The sequence below is a fragment of the Mobula hypostoma genome, chromosome 13, assembly GCF_963921235.1.
Source record: "Mobula hypostoma chromosome 13, sMobHyp1.1, whole genome shotgun sequence".
In the NCBI taxonomy this organism is placed as follows: Eukaryota; Metazoa; Chordata; class Chondrichthyes; order Myliobatiformes; family Myliobatidae; genus Mobula; species Mobula hypostoma.
In genome coordinates, this window is record NC_086109.1 from 8,210,799 (window position 1) to 8,232,562 (window position 21,764).

General features: G+C 42.9%; 1 protein-coding gene across 11 annotated transcripts in view; it reads left to right on the forward strand.

Moving 5' to 3' along the window:
* The window catches only part of LOC134355399 (plasma membrane calcium-transporting ATPase 1-like), a 357,414-nt gene that overhangs the window by 223,893 nt on the left and 111,757 nt on the right, over positions 1–21,764 (forward strand). For all 11 annotated transcript variants that reach the window (XM_063065213.1, XM_063065220.1, XM_063065221.1 and 8 more), the window contains exons 3-6: positions 2,399–2,596; positions 7,163–7,417; positions 17,681–17,806; positions 20,876–21,001. In XM_063065213.1, coding sequence (XP_062921283.1) covers positions 2,399–2,596; positions 7,163–7,417; positions 17,681–17,806; positions 20,876–21,001 — 705 coding nt within the window. The remainder of the gene's footprint in view (positions 1–2,398; positions 2,597–7,162; positions 7,418–17,680; positions 17,807–20,875; positions 21,002–21,764) is intronic.

The following is a 21,764-nucleotide window of genomic DNA, read 5'->3' on the forward strand; positions in this document are numbered from 1 at the left end:
CCATTACCTTTTGTTGCTGAGTTACGGGTTTGATGGGCTCATCAAATCCACATGTCCTTACCCTTACAAAGTACAGCCAAACCTCCTGGAAAATTAGCTCGATAGGATCTGTTTAATGGATAAACAAGACTATTTTTGGTTCTTAACTGTGTTGAAATGTTAATGTGAAACTCTAGCTTCTTTTATATTTGGTTTCGCGATGCGTCATGACCTCCAGACTGACAGAACCAGTTACTGCACTCAGTAGCAACAAACAATCTGCTGGAGGAATTCAGCAGGTCGAGCAGTGTTCGTCGCTCTGGGTTCCAGTATCTGCATTCCCTTGTGCCTCCAGTGAAAACAGTGGGGTTTCTCTTGGCTGTTACGTTAGAATGAAGTAGGATAGAAGCTCAAGGTGTTCAAGCCAGTTGGTTTAGTAGGTAGGCCAGTTGACCACTGGTCCCTCGTGTGACAAGAGTTTGTGGAAGGTTGATGGAGAAGTGGGGAGTATAAGACCTAGGAACAAAATTAGCCATTCAGCCCGTTGAGTCTGCTCTGCCCCTCCATCATGGCTGATTTATTATCCCCCTCATCCCCATTCTCCTGCCTCCTCCCCATAGCCTTTGACACCCTTACGAACTGAGAACTATCAACATCCACTTTAAATATACCCAGTGACTTGGCCTCCATAGCCATCTATGGCAGTGAATTCCATAGGTTCACCACTCTCTGACTAAAGAAATTCTTCCTCATCGCTGTTCTAAAGGGGGCGTCTGAGGCTGTGCCCACTGGTCATAGCCTCACACACTGTGGGAAACATCCTCTCCACATCTACTGGGAGGGAGTTAGATATGGCCCTTGAGGCTAAAGGGATGAGGGAGTTAGATATGGCCCTTGTGGCTAAAGGGGTCAGGGGGTATGGAGGGAAGGCTGGTACAGGGTTCTGAGTTGGATGATCAGCCATGATCATACTGAATGGCCTACTCCTGCACCTATTTACTATGTTTCTATGTTTACTCTACTAAATCTTTTGACATTTAATAGGTTCCAATGAGATCGCCTCTTGTTCTTCTAAACTCCAGTGAGTACAGGCCCAGAGCCTTCAAACACTCCCATATGTTAACCCTGACATTCCCAGGATCATTCTCGTGAACCTATACAAATAGCATGAGTGTAAATGGGTGCTTCGCCTTCAGATACACCCTGAGTTCATGGCCCAGAAAGCTCAGCAGGGCCTCTACCTCCTCAGGAGGCTAAAGAAATTTGACATGTCTCCTTTGACCCAAAGTCAGATTAAAATTTCTTATCTAAGTGTGTATATTATTACTAAATACTACCTTGAGATTCATTTTCTTGCAAGCATTCACATGAAAATAAAGAGATGCAATTGAATCTATGAAAAACTATACATAAAACTACAAAAGAAGACAAATTGAAGCCAAATATCAAAAATAATACTGTATTGAGAATAAGAGTTGCAAATTAAGCTTGCAGGCGATAGAACCAGTTCAGAGTAGTGGTGAATGAAGTTACCCGTGCCAGTTCAGGGGACTAGTGTAATAATTGTCCTGAATCTGATGGTCTGGAAGCTAAGGCTTCTGTTCCTCCTGCCAGACGGTAGTAGCGAGAAGAGAGCATGGCCTGTATGGTGATGGTCATTGGTGATGGTTACTGCTTTCTAGTGCTTGCTGTGGAATTTAGAAGGATGAGAGGGGACCTGATTGAAACATACAAGATTATTAAGGGATTGGACACGCTAGAGGCTGGAAACATGTTCCCGATGTTGGGGGAGTCCAAAACCAGAGGCCACAGTTTAAGAATAAGGGGTAGACAATTTAGAACGGAGTTGAGGAAAAACTTTTCCACACAGAGGGTTGTGGTTCTGTGGAATGCTCTGCCTCAGAGGGCAGTGGAGGCCAATTCTCTGGATTCTTTCCAAAAAAGAGTTAGATAGAGCTCTTAAAGATAGCGGAGTCAAGGGATATGGGGAGAAGGCAGGAAAAGGGTACTGATTGTGGATGATCAGCCATGATTACAGTAAATGTTGGAGCTGGCTTGAAGGGCCGAATGGCCTACTCCTGTACCTATTGTCTATTTATAACCTGCTGTAGCTTCCAAGAGCAACACACACACACAAAGCACTGGAGGAACTCATTGGGTCAGGCAGCATTTACGGAGGGAAATGGACATTCAGTGTTACGAGTCGAGACCCTTCGTCACTATCCAGGTATTGTCCCACATAGATGGCAAACTGTGGGATGTCCAGTCTTAAAAACAGAATCATTAACCAACTATAGTGGAAGTGAAATTTGTCTTTTTTGTTGAGTTGATTTTGTATTAAAATTGGTGCTTGAATTTTATTTCACTGACAATTGAGATCTTTATTGGTAACATCCAAACTTTTCCTTTCTTTCCGCAGGTTTATCCGGCAACCCAGCTGATCTCGATAAACGGAAACTAGTATTTGGTCAGAACTTTATACCTCCCAAAAAGGCAAAAACCTTCCTGCAGTTAGTATGGGAAGCATTGCAAGACGTGACATTAATTATCTTAGAAATTGCGGCTATCATCTCCCTGGGCCTCTCATTTTACCGCCCTCCAGGACAAGACAATTATCGTAAGTACCTGACGCGTCTCTTAATAAGATTCTGTGAAAGCTGAGTGAACAATTAAGTTCAATATTGAAACATTCAATTCCTTATCTACAATGTCTTTACAGGAACCGGGAATTTTAGTTTTGAGGAGAAGTCAGCTGGTCTAGGGTTGATTTCCTTTGTAGGATGCTGAGGAAATATTTAATTGAAGTGTACAAAATTGTCAAGGGTTTAAACTTTCCCTTGGGAGAGAAGTTAATAACTTGATGTACATTTCTGGTGATTAGTAAAGGCATTCGATAGAGGTTGAGGACAATTCAAAGTAAATTTATTGTCAAGGTACCTTATGTTATCTTCAGATTCATTTTCTTGCAGGCATTAATAGAAATACCGTAGAATTTGCGAAAAGCTCTACATAAACAGACAAAGACTAACAAATAACCACTGCGCAAAAGAAGACAAACTGTGCAGATAAAAATAATACTGAGAACATGAGTTGTAGAGAGTCCTTGACAAAGAGTCTGTAGGCTCTGGAATCAGTTCAGATTTGCAGTGAGTGGAATTATCTGCACCGGTTCGACAGCCTGATGGTGGTAGGCTAATAACTGTTCCTGAACCTGGTAGCGTGGGACCTAAAGCTCCTGTACCTCTTGCCCGAGTAGCAAAAAGAGAGCATGGTGAGGAAGTTTCCACCGAGTGGGTAGAATGATGCAGAATTATTAACCTACACAAAACAAAATGATTTGATTTAATTAGACCATAAGATGTAGGAGCAGAATTAGGCCATTTGGCTGTCGAGTCTGCTCAGCCATTTCATCATGGCTGGTCTATTTTCCCTCTCAGCCCCAATCTCCTGCCTTCCCCTAGTATCCTTTCATGCCCTGACTAATAACCTTCAATTATATATTGGTTTTTCATGGAAAATGAAAACAGAAAATGCTAAAAGGGTTCGGCCAGTCAGATGAAACCTCTTAGGAGAAAGATAAACTGCCAATGTTTCCAGTCAGGGACCTTCAAAGCTGCGACAAGTAGGAGTGAAACAGGCTTCAGGATGAAAAGGAAATGGAGAGGAGAGATTGAACAGCAGGGTCAGGTGTGTGATAAGGTGCAATTCTCTACCACAAATTTGGCAAGCAAAACTGAGTCAGGTTCAAAAAGGTTCATTTATCATCAAACTATGCATGCAATACACAACTCTGAGATTCTTCTTCTCCAGATAGCCATGAAACAAAGAAAACCCATGGAAGTCAGTTCAGAGAGAAACAGCAGACCCATTCCCCCCCCCAGCTCAAAAAAAGAACGACAACATGATCACCAACCATTCCCCCAGACCCTGCTCCCCCAGTTCAAAATGCAAGAAGAATGTTGGCCCCCAAATCCCCCTTTGCTCAAACAAAATGCAACAAGAACGTCAGCCCCTAAATCCCCCTCCACTTGCACAAAATGCAAGAAAAACACCAGTCCCCCCCAACATGAATTGCAACAAGAACTTCAGCCCCCAACTTCCCCTTCCCCTACACAAAAAAAGTTAGAAAGAATGGGCAAAAACACACAATCTAAGAAACCATAAGACTGAAAAAGTCCATAGGAAGTTTCAATCTAACATTGATCAATTGGACAGGAATCAGATTGTTTTGAGGTATTTCTATTTCTTCTTGATTAAGTTTCTTTGGTTTTCTCCTTAATTTAACAATGAGAGGCTTATACTCAGTTAGGTCTAGGTCAGACTGGGCTGTAGAATTGTTATTTTTGTTGTAGTTTAATATTCCAATGCTGAAAACACAAATTGCTGCAGGAGCTCAGCAGACCAGGGATTATCTATGGAAATGAATAAACAGTCGACGTTGCGGGCCGAGACCCTTCATCAGGACCGAGAAGGAAGGGGGAAGACGCCAGAATAAAAAAAGGTGGGGGGAGGGGAAGGAGGCTAGCTAGATGGTTTTAGGCGAAGCCAGCTTGGTGGGAATGGTAAAGGGCTGAGGAAGAAGGAACATTCCTACGCTTGTTTATATTGTTATTTAATCACCTCTATACCGGAGATTGCTCAGTGAGTTTTAAAGTGGTTCGACTTCCCTCTGTATTGTTCTGGAAACTTCTTGGTTCCATTGGCGGATGTTATATTGCTTGAATCTGGCTATTTAATTGGTTACACACACACAATGCTGGAGGAACTCAGCAGGTCAGGCAGCATCTGTGGAAAGAGTGAACAGTCAATGTTTCAGGCTGAGGCCCTTCAACAGGACTTAACTGCTAGCTCTTGGAATTTCAATGGAATCGGTGATCTGGTATAAGAAGAGCAGACCATTTTAGTTCACTCTTTTATTTTTTACCCTCTTTTCCTTAGATACCCTTCGTTTCCTCTTCCCACCTCCTTCTCTTTCTCCTTCCCTCTTTGTCTCACCGCACAGCCTTTCCTCTTGTAACACTTCATAAAAGGATCATAATCACAAGTTTTATGCCTCTTCCTTGACGTCTAAAGAACCTTTGGATCACAAAGGCATTTGCATCCAACACCTACATTTTTCCACTGACGTTAATTTTCAAAGAAATTTCAAAAGTTAAATATTAACTTAAATGAAATTTTCAGGATTTTATGGCCAGCTGATTTACTTTCTACTTTCCTTCCTCAATCCACTTGACATGAAATCTCAGAATAGTAGGAAGTAGCATCTAAAAATTTATTCCGGTCATCCATGAGTGAAAATAGAAAACACTTCTATGCATGAAGGAAGAAATAGAACTCTTCTCACTTGCCTGTCACTTTCCCCAGGTCATCTCTCCTCTCCCATCATCCCTTTACCTTTCCCACCCACCTGATTTCACCTTCTGTCTATCCTCCTTTCCCTCCCCCACCTTTTTATTCTGGCTTCTTCCCCCTTCCTTTCCAGTCCTGAAGAAGGGTCTCGGCCCGAAATGTCGACCGTTCATTGATTTCCATTGATGCTGCCTGGCCTGGTGAGTTTCTCCAGCATTTTGTGCGTGTTGCAAAAAATAGAACCTTTATCCAAAACTTCTGACTGTTCTGGGTCAGTTATGAACTTAAATTGTGAGGGTTATAATTTGTTTAGTCTTAAGTATTAAAGGTTGGTCAGATCGAGCTTATTGCCTTTTGCACAAGTAGACGTGTGCACAGGTGCAATGGAAAACTTCCTTGCAGCAGCAATGCAGGCACAGAGCATCAGATAAGCACCATTCACAGGAAAAACATAAATTCTGTGCAACTTTTACAAGAAAGAACAAAAACACGTCCATTTTAGTTTGAAGTGGCAGTAGTGTTACTAAATGGTAGTGAGCAGGATTTTGCTGATTGATTCAAGAATCGAAAGGTTGAAGAGAAGCATTTGTTCTTGAACCTGGTGGTGTGGTAATTTAAAAAAAATTGTGCAAGGTATAGAAACAACACATTTTTTGTTGTTTTGGTTTCCAGAAAGATTAAGATTAGTTCTAAAAAATAAAATTCCCATCTTGTTCATTCAGAAGGGGGATATTTCTGTTACATTGAAGATAACGTGCCACCCTCTCCCCTCTCAGCCACACAGACACAAACTAAAACATAGTCATTTTACCAGATGTCTGGATTCACTGTATGTTAGAGAGGGGCAGGTCCCTTGCAGAGCAGTGGTTTCTATATCTCCTACCCGATGGTAGCTGCAAGAAGATGCCTTGTCCTGTATGGTGGGCATCTTTGACGATGGATGTGTCCTTCCTAGGGCAATGCCTCCTGTAGATGCTATCAGTGGTGGGGATGGATGTGTCCATGATGTAGTGGCTAAATACACTACTCTCTACAGCTTCTAATGTTCCTGTGCATTCGCATTGCCCATACTAGACCAGTCCAACGGTACTGGGAAAAAGGAGCCATCAACAGGGTCTGGCTGGTTGGCAAAGCAGACTTAAGGGATTAATGGCTCGAGGTGCAAAGTCTACATCATCTTTTGCTGATAGTCACACACCCAGTAGCCACTTTACTAGCTCAGGAGTGGAATCTGGTGGGGTTTTCCACTATTGTAGCCTATTTACCTCAAGGTTCGACATATTGTGCATTCAGAGGTTCTCTTCTGCACAGCAGTCTTGTGAGGTGTGGTTATTTTTAATTGCTGGTGCTCCTGTCAGCTTGAACCAGTCTGGCTATTCTCCTCTGACCTCTCTCATTAACAAGGCATTTTCCTCCACTGGATGTTTTTTTTTAAGTTTTGCGACCAATCTCTGTAAACTCTAGAGATGGCTGTGTGTGAAAATCCCAGGAGATCGGCGGTTTCTGAGATACTCAGATAACCCCAGCTGGTACCAACAATCATTCCACTGTCAAAGTCACTTAGATTACATTTCTTCTCCATTCTGATGTTTGGTCTGACAACAACTGAACCTATTTTTGTGTGTGTTGCAACTGAACCTCTTGACCATGTCTGCATGCCTGTATGCAGTGGGTTGTTGTCACATGATTGGCTGATTAGATATCAGCATTAACATGTAGTGGTGTTTATTAAAGAGGCCACTGACTGTATGTTAAATGATGCTGTCGTGTAATTTAAGTTACTTTATTCAATTGATTCTTTCCATCAACCGTATTTCTCTCCCTCCCCACTCAGTGTGTGGAGATGCCGCGGGTGGCGAAGATGAAGGGGAGGCAGATGCTGGTTGGATCGAAGGGGCAGCTATCCTCCTCTCGGTCATCTGTGTGGTGCTGGTGACAGCCTTCAACGACTGGAGTAAGGAGAAGCAGTTCCGTGGGCTGCAGAGCCGCATCGAGCAGGAGCAGAAGTTTACCGTGATCCGAAAGGGTCAGGTTATCCAGATCCCAGTGGCCGAGATTGTAGTCGGGGACATTGCCCAGATCAAGTACGGTGAGTGATCAGCAGGGAAGAACGGTGCATTCGACACGGGAATCAGAATGACATTTGTTAGCACTGACGCATGTCGTGAATTTGTTGCTTGGTGCAAGACATAAACATTACTACAAGCTACAAAAATAAATAAATGGTGTGAAAGAGATTTAGTGAAATCAGAGGGTGGTGAATCTGTGGAATTCATCGGCGCAGACAGCAGTGGAGGCCAAATTATTTAAAGTGAAGGTTGATAGGTTCTTAGTAAGTAAGAGCAAAAAGGCAGAATAATGAGGTTGTAAGGGATAATAAATTGGCCATGATTGAATAGCAGAGCAGACTCAATGGGCCAAATGGCCTAATTCTCCTTCTGTATCTTATGGCACACTGGGAGAGTGGTAGTACAACCTCAGAGTAAAAGGACGTCTCCTTAGAACGGAGATGAGGAGGAATTTCTTTAGCCAGAGGTTGGTGAATCTATGAAATTCATTACTATATATGACTGTGGAGGCTAAGTTATTGGGTATATTTAAAGTGGAGGTTGATAGATTCCTGATTAGTTAAAGTCATCAAGGGTTACAAGGAGTAGGCAAGAGAAATAGGGTTGAGAGGGATAATAAGTCAGCCATGATGGAAGACTGATGTTGGAGGGGAAGAAACTGTTCCTAAAACATTGAGTGGTGGATCTTCAGGCTCCTGTACCTCATCCTTAATGGTTGTAATAGGAAGAGAGCCAGAATCAAGCTTATTCTCACAGTCATGTGTTGTGAAATTGATTGTTCTGTGGGAGCAGTACTGTGTAAGATTTTTTTAAAATCCAGTAGCTTACAGAAATAGTGCAAAAGCAAAATTGTGAAGATGAAACCATTCAGATGGCAGAAGGGTTAAAGGTCAAGGATCAACTTTATTTGCCACACATATTTACATGTTTTAGGGATTTGCTGCGGTGCATTGATGTGGACATACAACTAAAATCATTCAACGATTATAAAGGATAAACAGTGATATAAAAGTAATAGTAGAATTATTTTTCTAAAAGGGCTTGTGATGAGGTGGTGGGCTTGCCACTGTGTTCAAAAAGTACTTTAGGTACAATCTGCTGTCTTTCAGCAATTTTTCAAGTTTTGAGGTACATATCTTTAAAATTTGTGATTTGGACCCTATCCTGTGTGTTGTCGTTTATCGCCCCCCTAAATCCAATGTCAGAATTCTTGCCCTCTATTATATTGAACTATGACACGATTCTCATCTCTGGTGATTTCAATATTCATATTAATGATCCCTCAAATGCATACTCTATGGCAGCTGAATTCATGAGCTTGCTGGACTGGCTAGGTCTTACCCAGCATGTCACTGACCCACCCAACAACTTAGAAATACACCGGGCTTAGTAATGACAAAAGGGTTAAATATTGTTAATGTCTCTCTGTCTGATACCACTATCCCTGATCATTTCTGTGTATATTTTGATGCCTTTCTACCTGGAACCAAGACTACAAAATGAATTATAGTTTAAAAAGAAGTTTCTCAATACAACTTAAGTTCTTTGAGCTGGCTAGTTTATGTGACTTAAATTGCTCAGTAAATTAAATGGTTGGTTCTTTCAACATCTGAGGCCCTCCCTTGGTCGGGGTCGACCATGGATGTTGTATCCCAGCTGTCTACATGATACGCAAGCCAAGGCAGTATGATATAGAGAGCAAACTGTTGCCCCCTCCACACAGTTGATGAATCCAAAGGAATAGCGGACCCTGTCACAGTTTGGCACAGCAGCTTCGCAGAAGTTGACGGTCAATGTTGAACTCAACGTAGGACTGCCTTGGGGACCTCAGCTTCGGTTTTTCCCTCGGGGTTTGCTCCAGGAGCCTTCCGCATGAGTGGGTACAGCCGCAAGGCAGCGGAGGTTTGAGATCAGAGTTTACCTTCTGTAGATGAGCTGCCAACCACGGCTGACGAGCCTCATCTGCCCGAAGCGACTGGTTTTAAGGCACCAATGACCCACCTTCGCCCCTTCTCCTGTCAGTAGAAACGGTTCCGCTATACTTAGTAGTTGAGCCACACGTGAAGGCCAGGAGCTGGACTTGGCTTCAACAATAACTTAACAAATATATTAAACACAGTGGCCCCGCTTAGGGTTAAAAATAAATCACTTACTAAAACATTACCATGGTTAACCAATTCTGTCAGCAAACTCAAGCAATTTTGTAGAGTAGCTAAGAGAAAATTGAGGAAAACTGGTCGAGGTCCATCGTAATATTTACAAGTCCCCTATTTTTCTCCTTATACATTGCTATTCTTAGGAGGCATCATTCAAGAGCATAAACTTGATTTCCACAGTTATGCAGATAACACAAAGTTGTATATCTTGGTTGAGCCTGATGACGATAACATGCTATCTTCTCGGATTTCTGGTATGGCTGCAATAAGCAAGTGGATGAGTAATACTTTCCTAAAACTGAATGAAGATAAAACTGAAATACTTTTGGTCAGTTCCAGAGCCAAAAAATATAAACTTATTGATAAACTGGGGAACGTGGCTCCCTGTGTAAAATCAGAAGTAACTAGCCTGGGTGTTATCTGTGATTTAGACTTGAATTTTAAACCCCACATAAATAAAGTGACCAGATCAGGAATTCCACACTTAAGAAATATTGCAAAGATACGTCAGTTTCTGTCACATAATGATTAGATTAGATTATAAGGACACGCAGTCCTCTTTTATTGTCATTTCGTAATGCATGCATTAAGAAATGATGCAATGTTCCTCCGGTGTGATATCACAAAAACACAGGACAGACCAAGACTGAAAAACTGACAAAAACCACATAATTATAACATATAGTTACAACAGTGCAAGCAATACCATAACTTGATGAAGAACAGGCCATGGGCACAGTAAAAAAGTTCAAAGTCTCTCGAAAGTCCCACATCTCATGCAGATGGGAGAAGGAAGAAAACTCTCCCTGCCATGCCCGACCACAGTCCGACTCTGAGTCGTCCGAAAACTTCGAGCCACCGAGCACCATCTCTACCGAGCACTTCGACCCCAGCCCCGGCCACCAGCAGCAGGCAAAGCCGAGGAATTTGGGGCCTTCCCTCTGGAGATTCTCGATCTCACAGTAGCAGCGGGAGCGAACCAGGCATCTCAGAAGTTTCTCCAGATGTTCCTCTGCTTCTCACGTCTGTCTCCATCAAATCAGAATTGTGCACGGCATCCTACTTACAAATACGATATCATTTCACCGGAGAGCTGCACGTGCTGTGTCGCGCCGCCGTCTTCTCCTCCTGCCGTGATGATGCTGAAAAACTAATTCTCTTCTTTACATCAAATGGATAGATCACTGCAATGTACTTTTCACTGGCCTTCCAAAGCAATCTGTTGACAAACTTCAGCTCATTCAGAATGCTGTTGCTAGACTTTTAACCAAAACCAGGATGAAGGAACATATCACCTTCTCTACTAGTTACTCAGCTTTGGCTTCCTGTATCTTTTAGAATTGATTTTAAAGTTCTTTTACTTGTTTTTAAAGCTCTCAATGGTCTGGGACTGGACAACATCACAGAATCGTTTTCGTTTCATAATGCTGCTCAAAACTCTCAGGCCTTCTCCCACCGTCACTTAAATTTAAACAATTTCCCTCAAAAGATAATTGGCAGGTTGGCTTTTTTGAAGTACGCTCCTAATTTAATTCCTAAACCTGTAAGGGAGGCAGACTCAGTTGGTACTTTCAATCGCCAGCTCAAAACCTATTTATTTAACCTTGCTTTTAACGAAAATACTTTTGTCTTTTATTTCCCTGTTTATTTTTATTTCTTATTTTATTTTCACGTTTGCACTTTATCCCATTGTAAAGCACTTTGAACTATGTTGTCTGTATGAAAAGAGCTCTGTTAATAAAGTTATTTATAGGTAGATAGATAGGCAGACTACAGGGAGCTAGTCACCCATAAGTGGTCAGGAGAGGGAAGGGAAATAGGCAGCCAGCACAGAGTACCCCTGCGGCCATTCTCAAGAGTAAGGGTACTGCTTTAGGTACTATTGAGAAGGACGACCTGCGAGGGTCGAAGGACAGCGACCGGGTCTCCGGCACTGAGTCTGGTGCTGTAGCTCAGAAGGGAAGCAGGAGTAAAGGACTGCGGTAGTGAGAGGGGATTCCATTGTTAGAGGAGTAGACACGAGATTTTGTAAATGTGAAGAGACGTCCAGATGGTACGTTGCCCCCCCCCCCATCTGTCAGGGTTAGGGACGTCTCGGATCGGGTCTGTGGCATTCTAAAGGGGGAGGAGGCTGAGTAACCAGGAGTCTTGGTACACATTAGCGCCAATGACAAAATGTAGGAAAAGAGAGAAGATAGGGAGATAGGTAGAGAGCTGAAAAGCGGGACCTCCAGGGAACTAATCTCTTGATTTTTGCCTGTGCAAGCGCTGTTGAGGGTAAGAATAAGATAATTTGGCATATGAATGCGTGGCTGAGGAATTGGTGCAGGGGAGCAGGTTTTCAAATTTCTGGATCATTGGGATCTCTTCCTGGGCAAAAGGAACAGGTTACACCTGAACCCGAGGGGGACCGATATCCTTGTGGACAGGATTGTCAGAACTGTTGGGGATGCTTTAAACTAATTTGGCAGGGGGGTGGGAACCAGAGTGATAGGGCTGAGGATGGGACGGTGTTCAAGTTGAGGCAGAGTGTAGTGAGACCTTGAGGAAGGACAGGCAGATGATAGAGCTAGATTGCAGCCAGTGGGATGAGTGGCAGTGTAACAGGGGGACAGAATCGAAAAGGGTGTTGAATACAGGACTGAAGGTGTTATATTTGAATACACGCAGTATACAGAATAAGTAGATGATGTTGTAGCGCTATTAGACATTGTCAGGTATGATGACGTGGGTATCACTGAGTCATGGCTGAAGGAAGGCTATGGTGGGGAGCTTAACATCCAAGGATACACCTTGTATCAAAAGGACGGCAGCGAGGCTGAGGAGTGTTGTGGCTCTGTTGGTTAAAAAGAAATGAAATCAAGTCATTAGAAAGAAGTGACATGGGATGGGAGGAGTTAAGAAACTGCCTCTGAACAGTAGCCAGGACGTGGGCTACAAATTACAATGGGAGATAGAAAAGGCATGTCAAAAGGGGAATGTTACCATAGTCATGGGGGATTTCAGTGTTGTAGGTGGATTGGGAAAATCGGGTTAGCGCTGGATCACAGTAGAGGGAATTTGTAGAATGCCTGCAAGATGGCTTTTCAGGACAGCTTGTGGTTGAGGCCATCGGGGAAAGGCAATTCTGGTTTGGGTGTGGTGTGATGAACTGGATTTGATTAGGGAGCTTGAGGTAAAGGATAAACAAGCAAGAATAACTTACTTAATAGATATATAGTTGCAAGAAAAAGTTTGCAAACCCTTTGCAATTACCTGATTTTCTACATTAATTACTCATAAAATGTGGTCTGATCTTCATCTAAGTCACAACAATAATAACCTCCACCAAATGTTTCCTGTGGCTACTGATCAGACTTGCATGACAACGAGGAGGAATTTTAGACCATTTCTATATACAAAGCTGTATTCAAATACTGGAAAAACTTGCAGGAACAGCCCTCTTCAGGTCATGTCACAGCATCTCTATTCAGTCAAGGTCTGGACTCTGACTTGGCCATACCAAGTCAGAACCATACCATGACAGCTATATTGACAGGAAAGGAATAGAGGGTTATGGGCTTAGTGCAGGTCGGTGGGACTAGGTGAGAGTAAGAGTTCGGCACGGACTGGAAGGGCCGAGATGGCCTGTTTCCGTGCTGTAATTGTTATATGGTTACCAAAACACAGTTTTTTTTCTTTTTAAACCATTCTGTTGTTGATTTACTCTTGTGTTTCAGATCATTGTCTTGTTGCATCATCCAACTTTTAAGCTTCAGGTGACAGACCGCTACCCTGACATTCTCCTGTAAAATGCCTTGGTACAATTTTGGATTTATTGTTCTCTCAATGATTGCAAGCTGTCCAGACCCTGAGGCAGCAAAGCGGCCTCAAAACATGATGCTCCTTCCACCATGTTTCACGGCTGGGATGAGGTTTTGATGTTGGTGTGCAGTGCCCTTTTCCCCTCCAAACATAGCAATGTGCATTTCTGCCAGAAAGTTCAACTTTTGTCTCATCTGCCCACAGAACATTTTTCCAGAAGTGTTGTGAAAAATTCAGGTTGTCTTTTTGCAAACTTGAGATGTGGTTTCCTCTGTGGTGTCCTTCCATGAACACCATTCTTGTTCAGTGTTTTTCTTACAGTAGACACATGACAGACTTTAGCAAGTTCTAGAGATTTCTGCAGGTCTTTTCCTGTTACACTTGGGTTCATTTTCACCTCCATCAACATTGTACATTGTGCTCTTGGTGTGATCTTTGCAAGATGTGCACTCCTAGGGAGAGTAGCAACAGTACCGAGATTACTCCATTTGTAGACAATTTCTCTTACTGTGGACTGATGAACACTCAAGTCTTTTGGAAATGCTTTTGTTTCCTGCAATTCTATAATTCTTCTTCTAAGGTCCTTTGAAAGTTGTTTCAATAGAGGCATGGTGCACATAAACAGATCTTTCTTGAGTAGAGCAGGCTCTTTCAGTAACCTGACTTAGTTTGTCTTTTTTATATGGCAGGGCACCTCTACAACCCATACCTCCAATCTCATCTCATTAGCGGGAACACCTGACTCCAAATAGCAGTACCCCAGAGGTTCACATACTTTTTTGAATGTAGACTGTGATTGTTTAAATTTTGCACTCAGTATTGATGAGAAGAAGTACAAATTGTTGGTGTGTTATTAGTTTAGGCAGATTGTGATTGTCTATTATTGTGCCTTAGATGAAGATCAGACCACATTTTATGAGTAATTAATGCAGAAAGCTAGGTAATAGCAAAGGGTTCGCAGACTTTTTCTTGTAACTATATATCTATTAAGTAAGTTATTTCTTGCTTGTTTATCCTGTAATATTGTATCCTGTCAGTTTTTATGGATTGTCATAATAATGATTATTATTATTATAGTGTTGCGCATAAGGGACCTTTTTGAAAAGGCAATTTGTCGGGTGGAAGGTGTCTACAAAGGTGTTTCCTGCCCTGTTCTTTTCCCTGGACCCATCAAGTCCTGCGGTGATGGTAGAGTGCAGCCAGTGACCTTTTCTGCTGTCCTGACAGTTAACAGTAATTTTTGTATATTAGAGAGGATGCCGCACCCAAGTCCTGAAGCAACTCTGACTGATGTGCCATGAGATTGAAAGCTGAGAGTTTATCCTCGACATGGTTCTTAATTTTATTAATCTCAGATCTCAACAATGCAGCCATTGGAGTGTTGTCCATCTCCTAGGTGACTTACATTTGAGAGAGAGAGAGAATGTATGAAACTCTTATCACAGTACAGAAGTAGGGTCCCTTGGCCCACGATTTCCATGCCAGCCACCTAAACCAATCCCTTTCGCCAGCCCTTGTTTGCTAACAATTAGATTGGCAGCTGAGAGGGAAAGCCTCACAGAGTGACATGGGAAAAAGCCAGACAATTAGGGCCAAAGTGGCTTCTCTGACAAACTTCACCGTAGCATAACACTATTACGAGGTTCAATCCCTGCTACTGTCTGTAAGGAGTCTGTAGGCCTCCCCTTGACCACATATATTTCCAACAGGTGCTTTGGTTTCATCCCACATTCCAAAGATTTATGAGTTGGGTGAATTGATCACATGGGTGTAATTGGGCGACACAGGTCCAAAACTGTGCTGTATCCCTAAGTAAAAAAAAATAAAAATTTGAAAAAAGTAACTAATGATGGGCTGAATGGCCTCATTTTGTGTCAACTATCTTCTGCTTCTCTGGTTGCCTCCACATTGGAGGAAAGATGTACTTGCCTGGGAGCGTGCAAAGAGGGAATCTGAGGATGTTATTAGAACTGGAAAACTGGAGCTGTGCCTTGAGTGGATGAGCTAACATTGTTTACTTCAGGACTGCGGAGACTGAGGTGATTCAGTGTGTAAAATAGAAGATCAGGGAGACTGTAGATCGGAAGGATGAATTTCTTTTCACGCAATGGTCAAAAACCAGGGGGCATAGATTTCAAGATTCAAGGTTGTTCATTGGCATACTTCAGTATTGGAGGAGGTTCACAAAAATGATTCCAGGATTGAAAGGCTTGTCATATGAGGAGTGTTTGATGGCTCTGGGCCTGTACCCACTGGAATTCAGAAGAATTGGGCGGGGTGGGGGGTATCTCATTGAAATTTGTCAAATATTGAAAGGCCTCGATAGAGTGAATGTGGAGAGGATGTTTCCTATACACAAAATACTCTGCAGATGCTGGGGTCAAAGCCACACTTACAAAAGGATGTTTCCTATTGTGGGAGAGTCTAAGACCAGAGGGCACAGCCTCAGAATAGAGGAGTGTCCTTTTAGAACAGAGATGAGGAGGAATTTCTTTAGCCAGAGAGTGGTGAATCTATGCAATTTGCTGCCACAGGTGGCTGTGGAGGCCAGGTCATTAGTTAAGGTAGAGGTTGCCAGGTTCTTGATTGGTCAGGACATGAAGGGTTACGGGGAGAAGGCAGGAGACTGGGGCTGAGAGGGAAATGGATCAGCCATGATGAAATGGCGCAGCAGACTCGATGGGCCAAACAGCCTAATTCTGCTAGTATATCTTGTAGTACACAAGTAAAAAAGAGAATTAACTGATTGTTACTCCAGATCTGATGCAGAATAAAAAAAAACACAACAAGCATAAAGAACACAACGAGGGGGGATAAAAGCAAAATAACGATAAATATAAATATAAAAGCAATCCTATAAAACAGTGTACAAGTAACTGTTATACAGAGAGTGACCGTCTGTACATAAAGTGACACTAGGTGATGTGTATGTAGAGGTGATGGGAAAGGTTAGTAAGTGGAGGTGTTGATCAGCCTGACGGCTTGGTGGAAGTTGTTGTTTTTGAGTCTAGTGGTCTTGCCGTGGATGCTGTGTAGCCACTTCCCTAATGGGAGTGGCCCCGTAGCTGAGGAAAGATGTGTTAGTTCTGGAGATGGTCCAGAGGAGGGTCACAAGAATGATCCCAGAAATGAAAGGCTTAACGTTTGAGGATCTTTTGATGCCTCTGGGCCTGTGCTCGCTGGAGTTCAGGAGGATCAGTGGGAGTGTCGGGGGAAAGAATCTCACTGAAACCAACTGGATACTGAAAGGTTCGGAAGGGTGGACGTGGACAGGATGTTTCCATAAGTAGGATGATATATGATCTGAGGGTATGGACATCAGAATAGAAGGATGTTACTTTAGAAATGAGATGAAGAGGAATTTCTTCAGCCAAAGGGTGCTGAATCTGTGGAATTCATTACTACAGAGGGGTTGAAGGTGATGGCCATGGGTGTATTTAAGGCAGAGATTGTTAGGTTTGTGATTGGTAAGGGGGTTAACGAATATGTGGAAAATGAGGTTGAAAAGAAACTGCAGTGATTGAATGGAGCAGAATCGATGGGCCAAATGACCTAATTCTGCTCCTATGTCTTGTGGTCTTAAGCAACCAGCTGGTTTGGGGGTAATTTTAGCTTTGGAAGGCAGTGTAAATGGAGTCCACTCCATATTGTATGTTCTGCCAGATCGGCATCTCAGTTGACAGACACTGGAGGTGATGGGTGGATCCAGTTGAGGAGGAGTGATAGGCAGATGGAGGAAATGGGTGCTTAACGACTCCAAACCACAACAACACCATGGTCCTCTTGGGGATTCACAAGATAAACATAAATTAAATATGGTTTTTATAAGAAAGAACACAATTAGAACAAAACAAAATGGAGTCCATTTTAGTGCCAGTGGTCATAATTCTCAATCTTCCATGATTAGGATTGTGCCTGTTAGGACAGCAAGGTGATGTAATGATTTACAGTACTGGCTTATAAGATGAGGGTTCAATTCCCTCCGCTCTCTGTAAGGAGTTTGCATGTTCGATCTTTGAGTTTCCTCCGGGTGCTCCGGTTTCCTTCCACATTTCAAAGACATATGGGTTAGGGCTAGTAAGCTGTGGGCATTCTACATTGGTGCTGGAGGCGTGGTAACGCTTGTGGGCTGCCCCCAGCACATCCTCAGATGCATTTCAGTTTGTGTTAATGTTTTGATATACCTGCGACAAAATAAAGCTAATCTTTAAAGATCTTCCTTTAAGTAGGGCCCTAGAACCACGTTATTCCATTGGGGGTGGACTTGCCTTTGGTCCCAGTACCTGATGAGCTTATAAACTTTGAATGTTTTCGCATCCACAGGTGACTTGTTACCAGCCGATGGTGTCCTCATCCAAGGAAATGACTTAAAGATTGATGAAAGTTCTTTAACAGGAGAGTCAGACCACGTGAAGAAATCCCTGGAGAAAGATCCCATGTTACTCTCTGGTAAGTTCAAGAAATGTTTCGAATTGCTCTGAGTGGTCGGATTACATGTTGATTTTGATAGTTTCTAATCATTCAGGAGTTGTAGACTTCACAGACTGAGCCAAGGTTCAGTTGCCCATCCCTCGTTGTCCTTGAGTAGGTGGTAGTAAGCTGCCTTTTTGAACCACTGCTGTGAAATAGTTGTTAAAAAGTTTTGGGACTAATTAAACCTCCCAGTGAATATCCAACAGGCAATTGAGTGTAAGAGCCTTGTGACTTGAAACTAGTTAACTTGGAATGTAGTTCTTTTCCTTCTGAGGATCAGAATCCCTGATGGAGCCTGTATCATGAAATCTGTTGTTCTGCAGCAGCAGTACAGTGCAATACATAAAAAATACAAAAAGTTACAAAAACAAATCATTCATTCATTATGTGACTGTTCTTGGCTAATTTTTCTACCGTAGTGGTTTGCCATTGCCTTCATCTGGGCAGTGTCTTTACAAGATGGGTGACCCCAGACATTATCAATACTCTTCAGAGATTGTCTGCCTGGCGTCAGTGGTCGCATAACCAGGACTTGTGATCTGCACCAGCTTCTCATACGACCGTCCACCACCTGATCCCATGGCTTTACATGATCCTGATCTGGGGGGGTAAGCAGGTGCTACACCTTGCCCAAGGGTGACCTATTTGCAGGCTAGCGGAGGGAAGGAGCATCTTACACCTCCTTTGGTAGAGAATTATCTCCACCCGCCATCCAACAAAAAATAAATAAATAATACTAAAGAGGAACAGTGGGGTGGTGTTCATGGATTCATGGACTACTCAAAAATCTGATGGTGAAGGAGAAGAAGCTCATTCTAAAATGTTGAGCGTGTGTCTTCAGGCTCATGTACCTCCACTGGTGGTAATAATGAGAAGACGGCATGTTCTGGATGTCCCAATGTCAAATGAAGGATGTAGACAAGTAGATGACAAACACAAGAGATTGTGTAGATGCTGGAAATCCAGAGTAACACACACAGAATGCTGGAAGACCTCAGCAGGTCTGGCAGCACCCTTGGAGAGGAATGAACAGTCAACGTTTCGGGCTGAGAGTGGAAAGGAAGGGGGAAGAAGGCAGAATAAGAAGGTGGGGTGAGAGGAAGGAGCGCAAGTTGGCGGCTGATAAGTGAGACCAGGTGAGAGGGAAGGTAGGTGGGTGGGAGAGGAGGGATGAAGAGGGAAGCTGGGAGGTGATAAGGAGAAAAAAATAAAGGAATAAAGAAGGAATATGATAGAAGAGGACACTGGTGTAACATCTGGTGTCCCCTTTTTCCCATGGTCCACTCCCTCCTCCTATCAGATTCATGGCAGTGATTGATGAATTATTCAATATTCAGCATTAATGGCAGGATCCTTAAGGGTGGAGGAAGAACAGGATCTTGGGATCGACATCCTTAGATCCCTCAAAGTTCCCTCACAAGTTGATAGGCGGGTTAAGAGTGTGTATGTTGTGCTGGCCTTCATCAGTCAGGGGATTGAGTTCAAGGGGTAATGTCACAGCTCTATAAAGCCCTGGATAGACTACTACACTTGGAACATTGCGTTCAGTTCTGGTCACCTCGTTACAGGAAGGATGTGGAGCTTTAAAGAGAGTGCAGAGGAGATTTACCAGAGTGCTACCTGGATTAGAGAACCTGTCTCATCAGGAAAAGTTGGATGAGCTTTTCTTTTTAGAGAGAAGGAAGGTGAAAGGTGACTTGATAGAGGTCCACAACATGATAAGAGACATAGAGAGGATAAAGCCTTTTCCCCAGGGTGACACAGGCTAATATGAGAGGACATAATATTAAAATGGTTGAAAGAAAATATAGAGGGGAAGTGAGAGGTAGGCTTTTTACACAGAGAGTGGTAGGCGTGTGGAGTATACTCCCAGGGATGGTGGTAGAGGCAGATACATTGGGGACATTTAAGAGATTCTTAGAGAGGCACGTGGATGAAAGAAACATGGAAGGCTATGTGGGAGAGAAGAGTTAGATTGATCTTGGAGTAGGTTAGACTTTGTGAGACAAAGGGCCTGTACTGTGCTGTACTGTTCTATGTTCTATGAGTCTTAAAAGCAGTGGGGTAGAATCGGTTCTTGATTTTGAACATTGGGGCTTTCAATTCTCTCTGTCTTCTCCAAGAAGGTAGAAGAGAGTAAAGGGAATGGCCATGGAGCCAGGCATTCTTAAAGAAACTGTTAGCCTTCCTGATGCAGCACAGCGTGACGATAGACTGAGCAAAGACACTTTGTTCAACAGTGCTAATTAATTTTCAGTCAAAAGTTAATGAATCGTTAAGGTGTTTTCTAAAATCGTTGTAACTGAGTTATTTGGAACCACATCATTGCAAAACCTCTCACTGTGCCTCCCTCTATTAAGGTCTGAAGCCCTGAGAGCCAAAAGCCTGGCTCAGTCAGTGACTGCGATGCTAATTTTGACTTTCTACACAATATTACTATGGAATTGCATTTATTCTTTTGCTTTGCGTAATGAGGAAAAATAAATGTGCCCCAGGGGGAAAGGAAACGTCATTGCTTCAGCGTCGAAAGTTGTCTACTTAGGTTACCTTAAGGCCATAAGACATAGGAGCAGAATTAGGCCATTCATTCCATCGAGCCTGCTTCACCATTCCATCGTGGCCGATTTATTATCCCTGTCAACACCATTCTCCTGACTTCTCCCCCCATAACCCTTAACATTCTTACTAATCAAGAACCTATCAACCTCTGCTTTAAAAATACTCAATGACTTGGCCTCCACAGCCCTCTGTGGCAATGAATTCCAGGGATTTGCCATCCTCTGGCCAAAGAACTCCCTTCTCATGTCTGTTCTGAATGGACGTGCAGTACTTGTATTCTGAAGTTGTGTCCCCTGGTGCAGGACAGTCCCATTATTGGAACCATCTCAGAATGACTTTCATTCCTTTGACTGGCTTCATGGGGAATAATAAATCTATCAAAGAGGGGGTGTGGAGAGAGAAGAAATGCCAGTGATTCAGTCTTGAAAGCTGTCTACTTCTGTTACCTTAACTGGATGGTCTAACCCCTTGCCCCTCTCTTCCCAGGTACCCACGTAATGGAAGGGTCCGGTCGGATTGTTGTAACTGCGGTGGGTTTGAACTCCCAAACTGGTATCATTTTCACGCTCTTAGGAGCAGGTATGGATGAGGAAGAGAAGAAAAACAAGAAGGGTGAGTAGCGTCCTCCCAACTGCTTAACATAAAGTTAGAAGTTGCGGAATATTTCCCAACCTTATCTTATACATGTTCTCCACGAATAAACTTAGAAGGTTGCTTAGATTTCACCTTGTGCACATAGATATAATTAACTAAGGTATTATTCAAAGTAAATTTTATTATCGAAGTACATATATATTTCACCATATACAACCCTGAGATTTGTTTTCTTGCGGGCATACTCAATAAATCCAATAACAATAATAGAATCAATGAAAGACTGCGCCAACAGGGCAGACAGCCAGTATGCAAAAGACAACAAACTCTGCAAATATAAAAAGGACAAAAAAGAAATAATAATAATAATGATAATAAATAAATGAGCAATAAATATCAAAAACATGAGATGAGGAGTCCTTGAAAGTGAGTCTATAGGTTGTGGGAACGGTTCAGTGATGGGGCAAGTGAAGTTGGGTGAAGTTATCCTCTCTGGTCCAAGAGCCTGATGATTGAGGGGTAGTAACTGTTCCTGACCCTGGTGATGTGAGTCCTGAGGCTCCTGTATCTTCTTCCCGGTGGCCACAGCGAGAAGAAACCGTGACCTGGCTGGTGGGAGTCCCTGATGATGGATGCTGCTTTCCTTCAACAGCATCTTGTGTAGGTGTGCTCAATGGTGGGGAGATCTTTACCTGTGATGGACTGAGCCATATCCACTACTTTTTGCAGGATTTACACAATTTTTGAGTGCTGTTGCTTTCTATTGCATTTTACTGTTAGG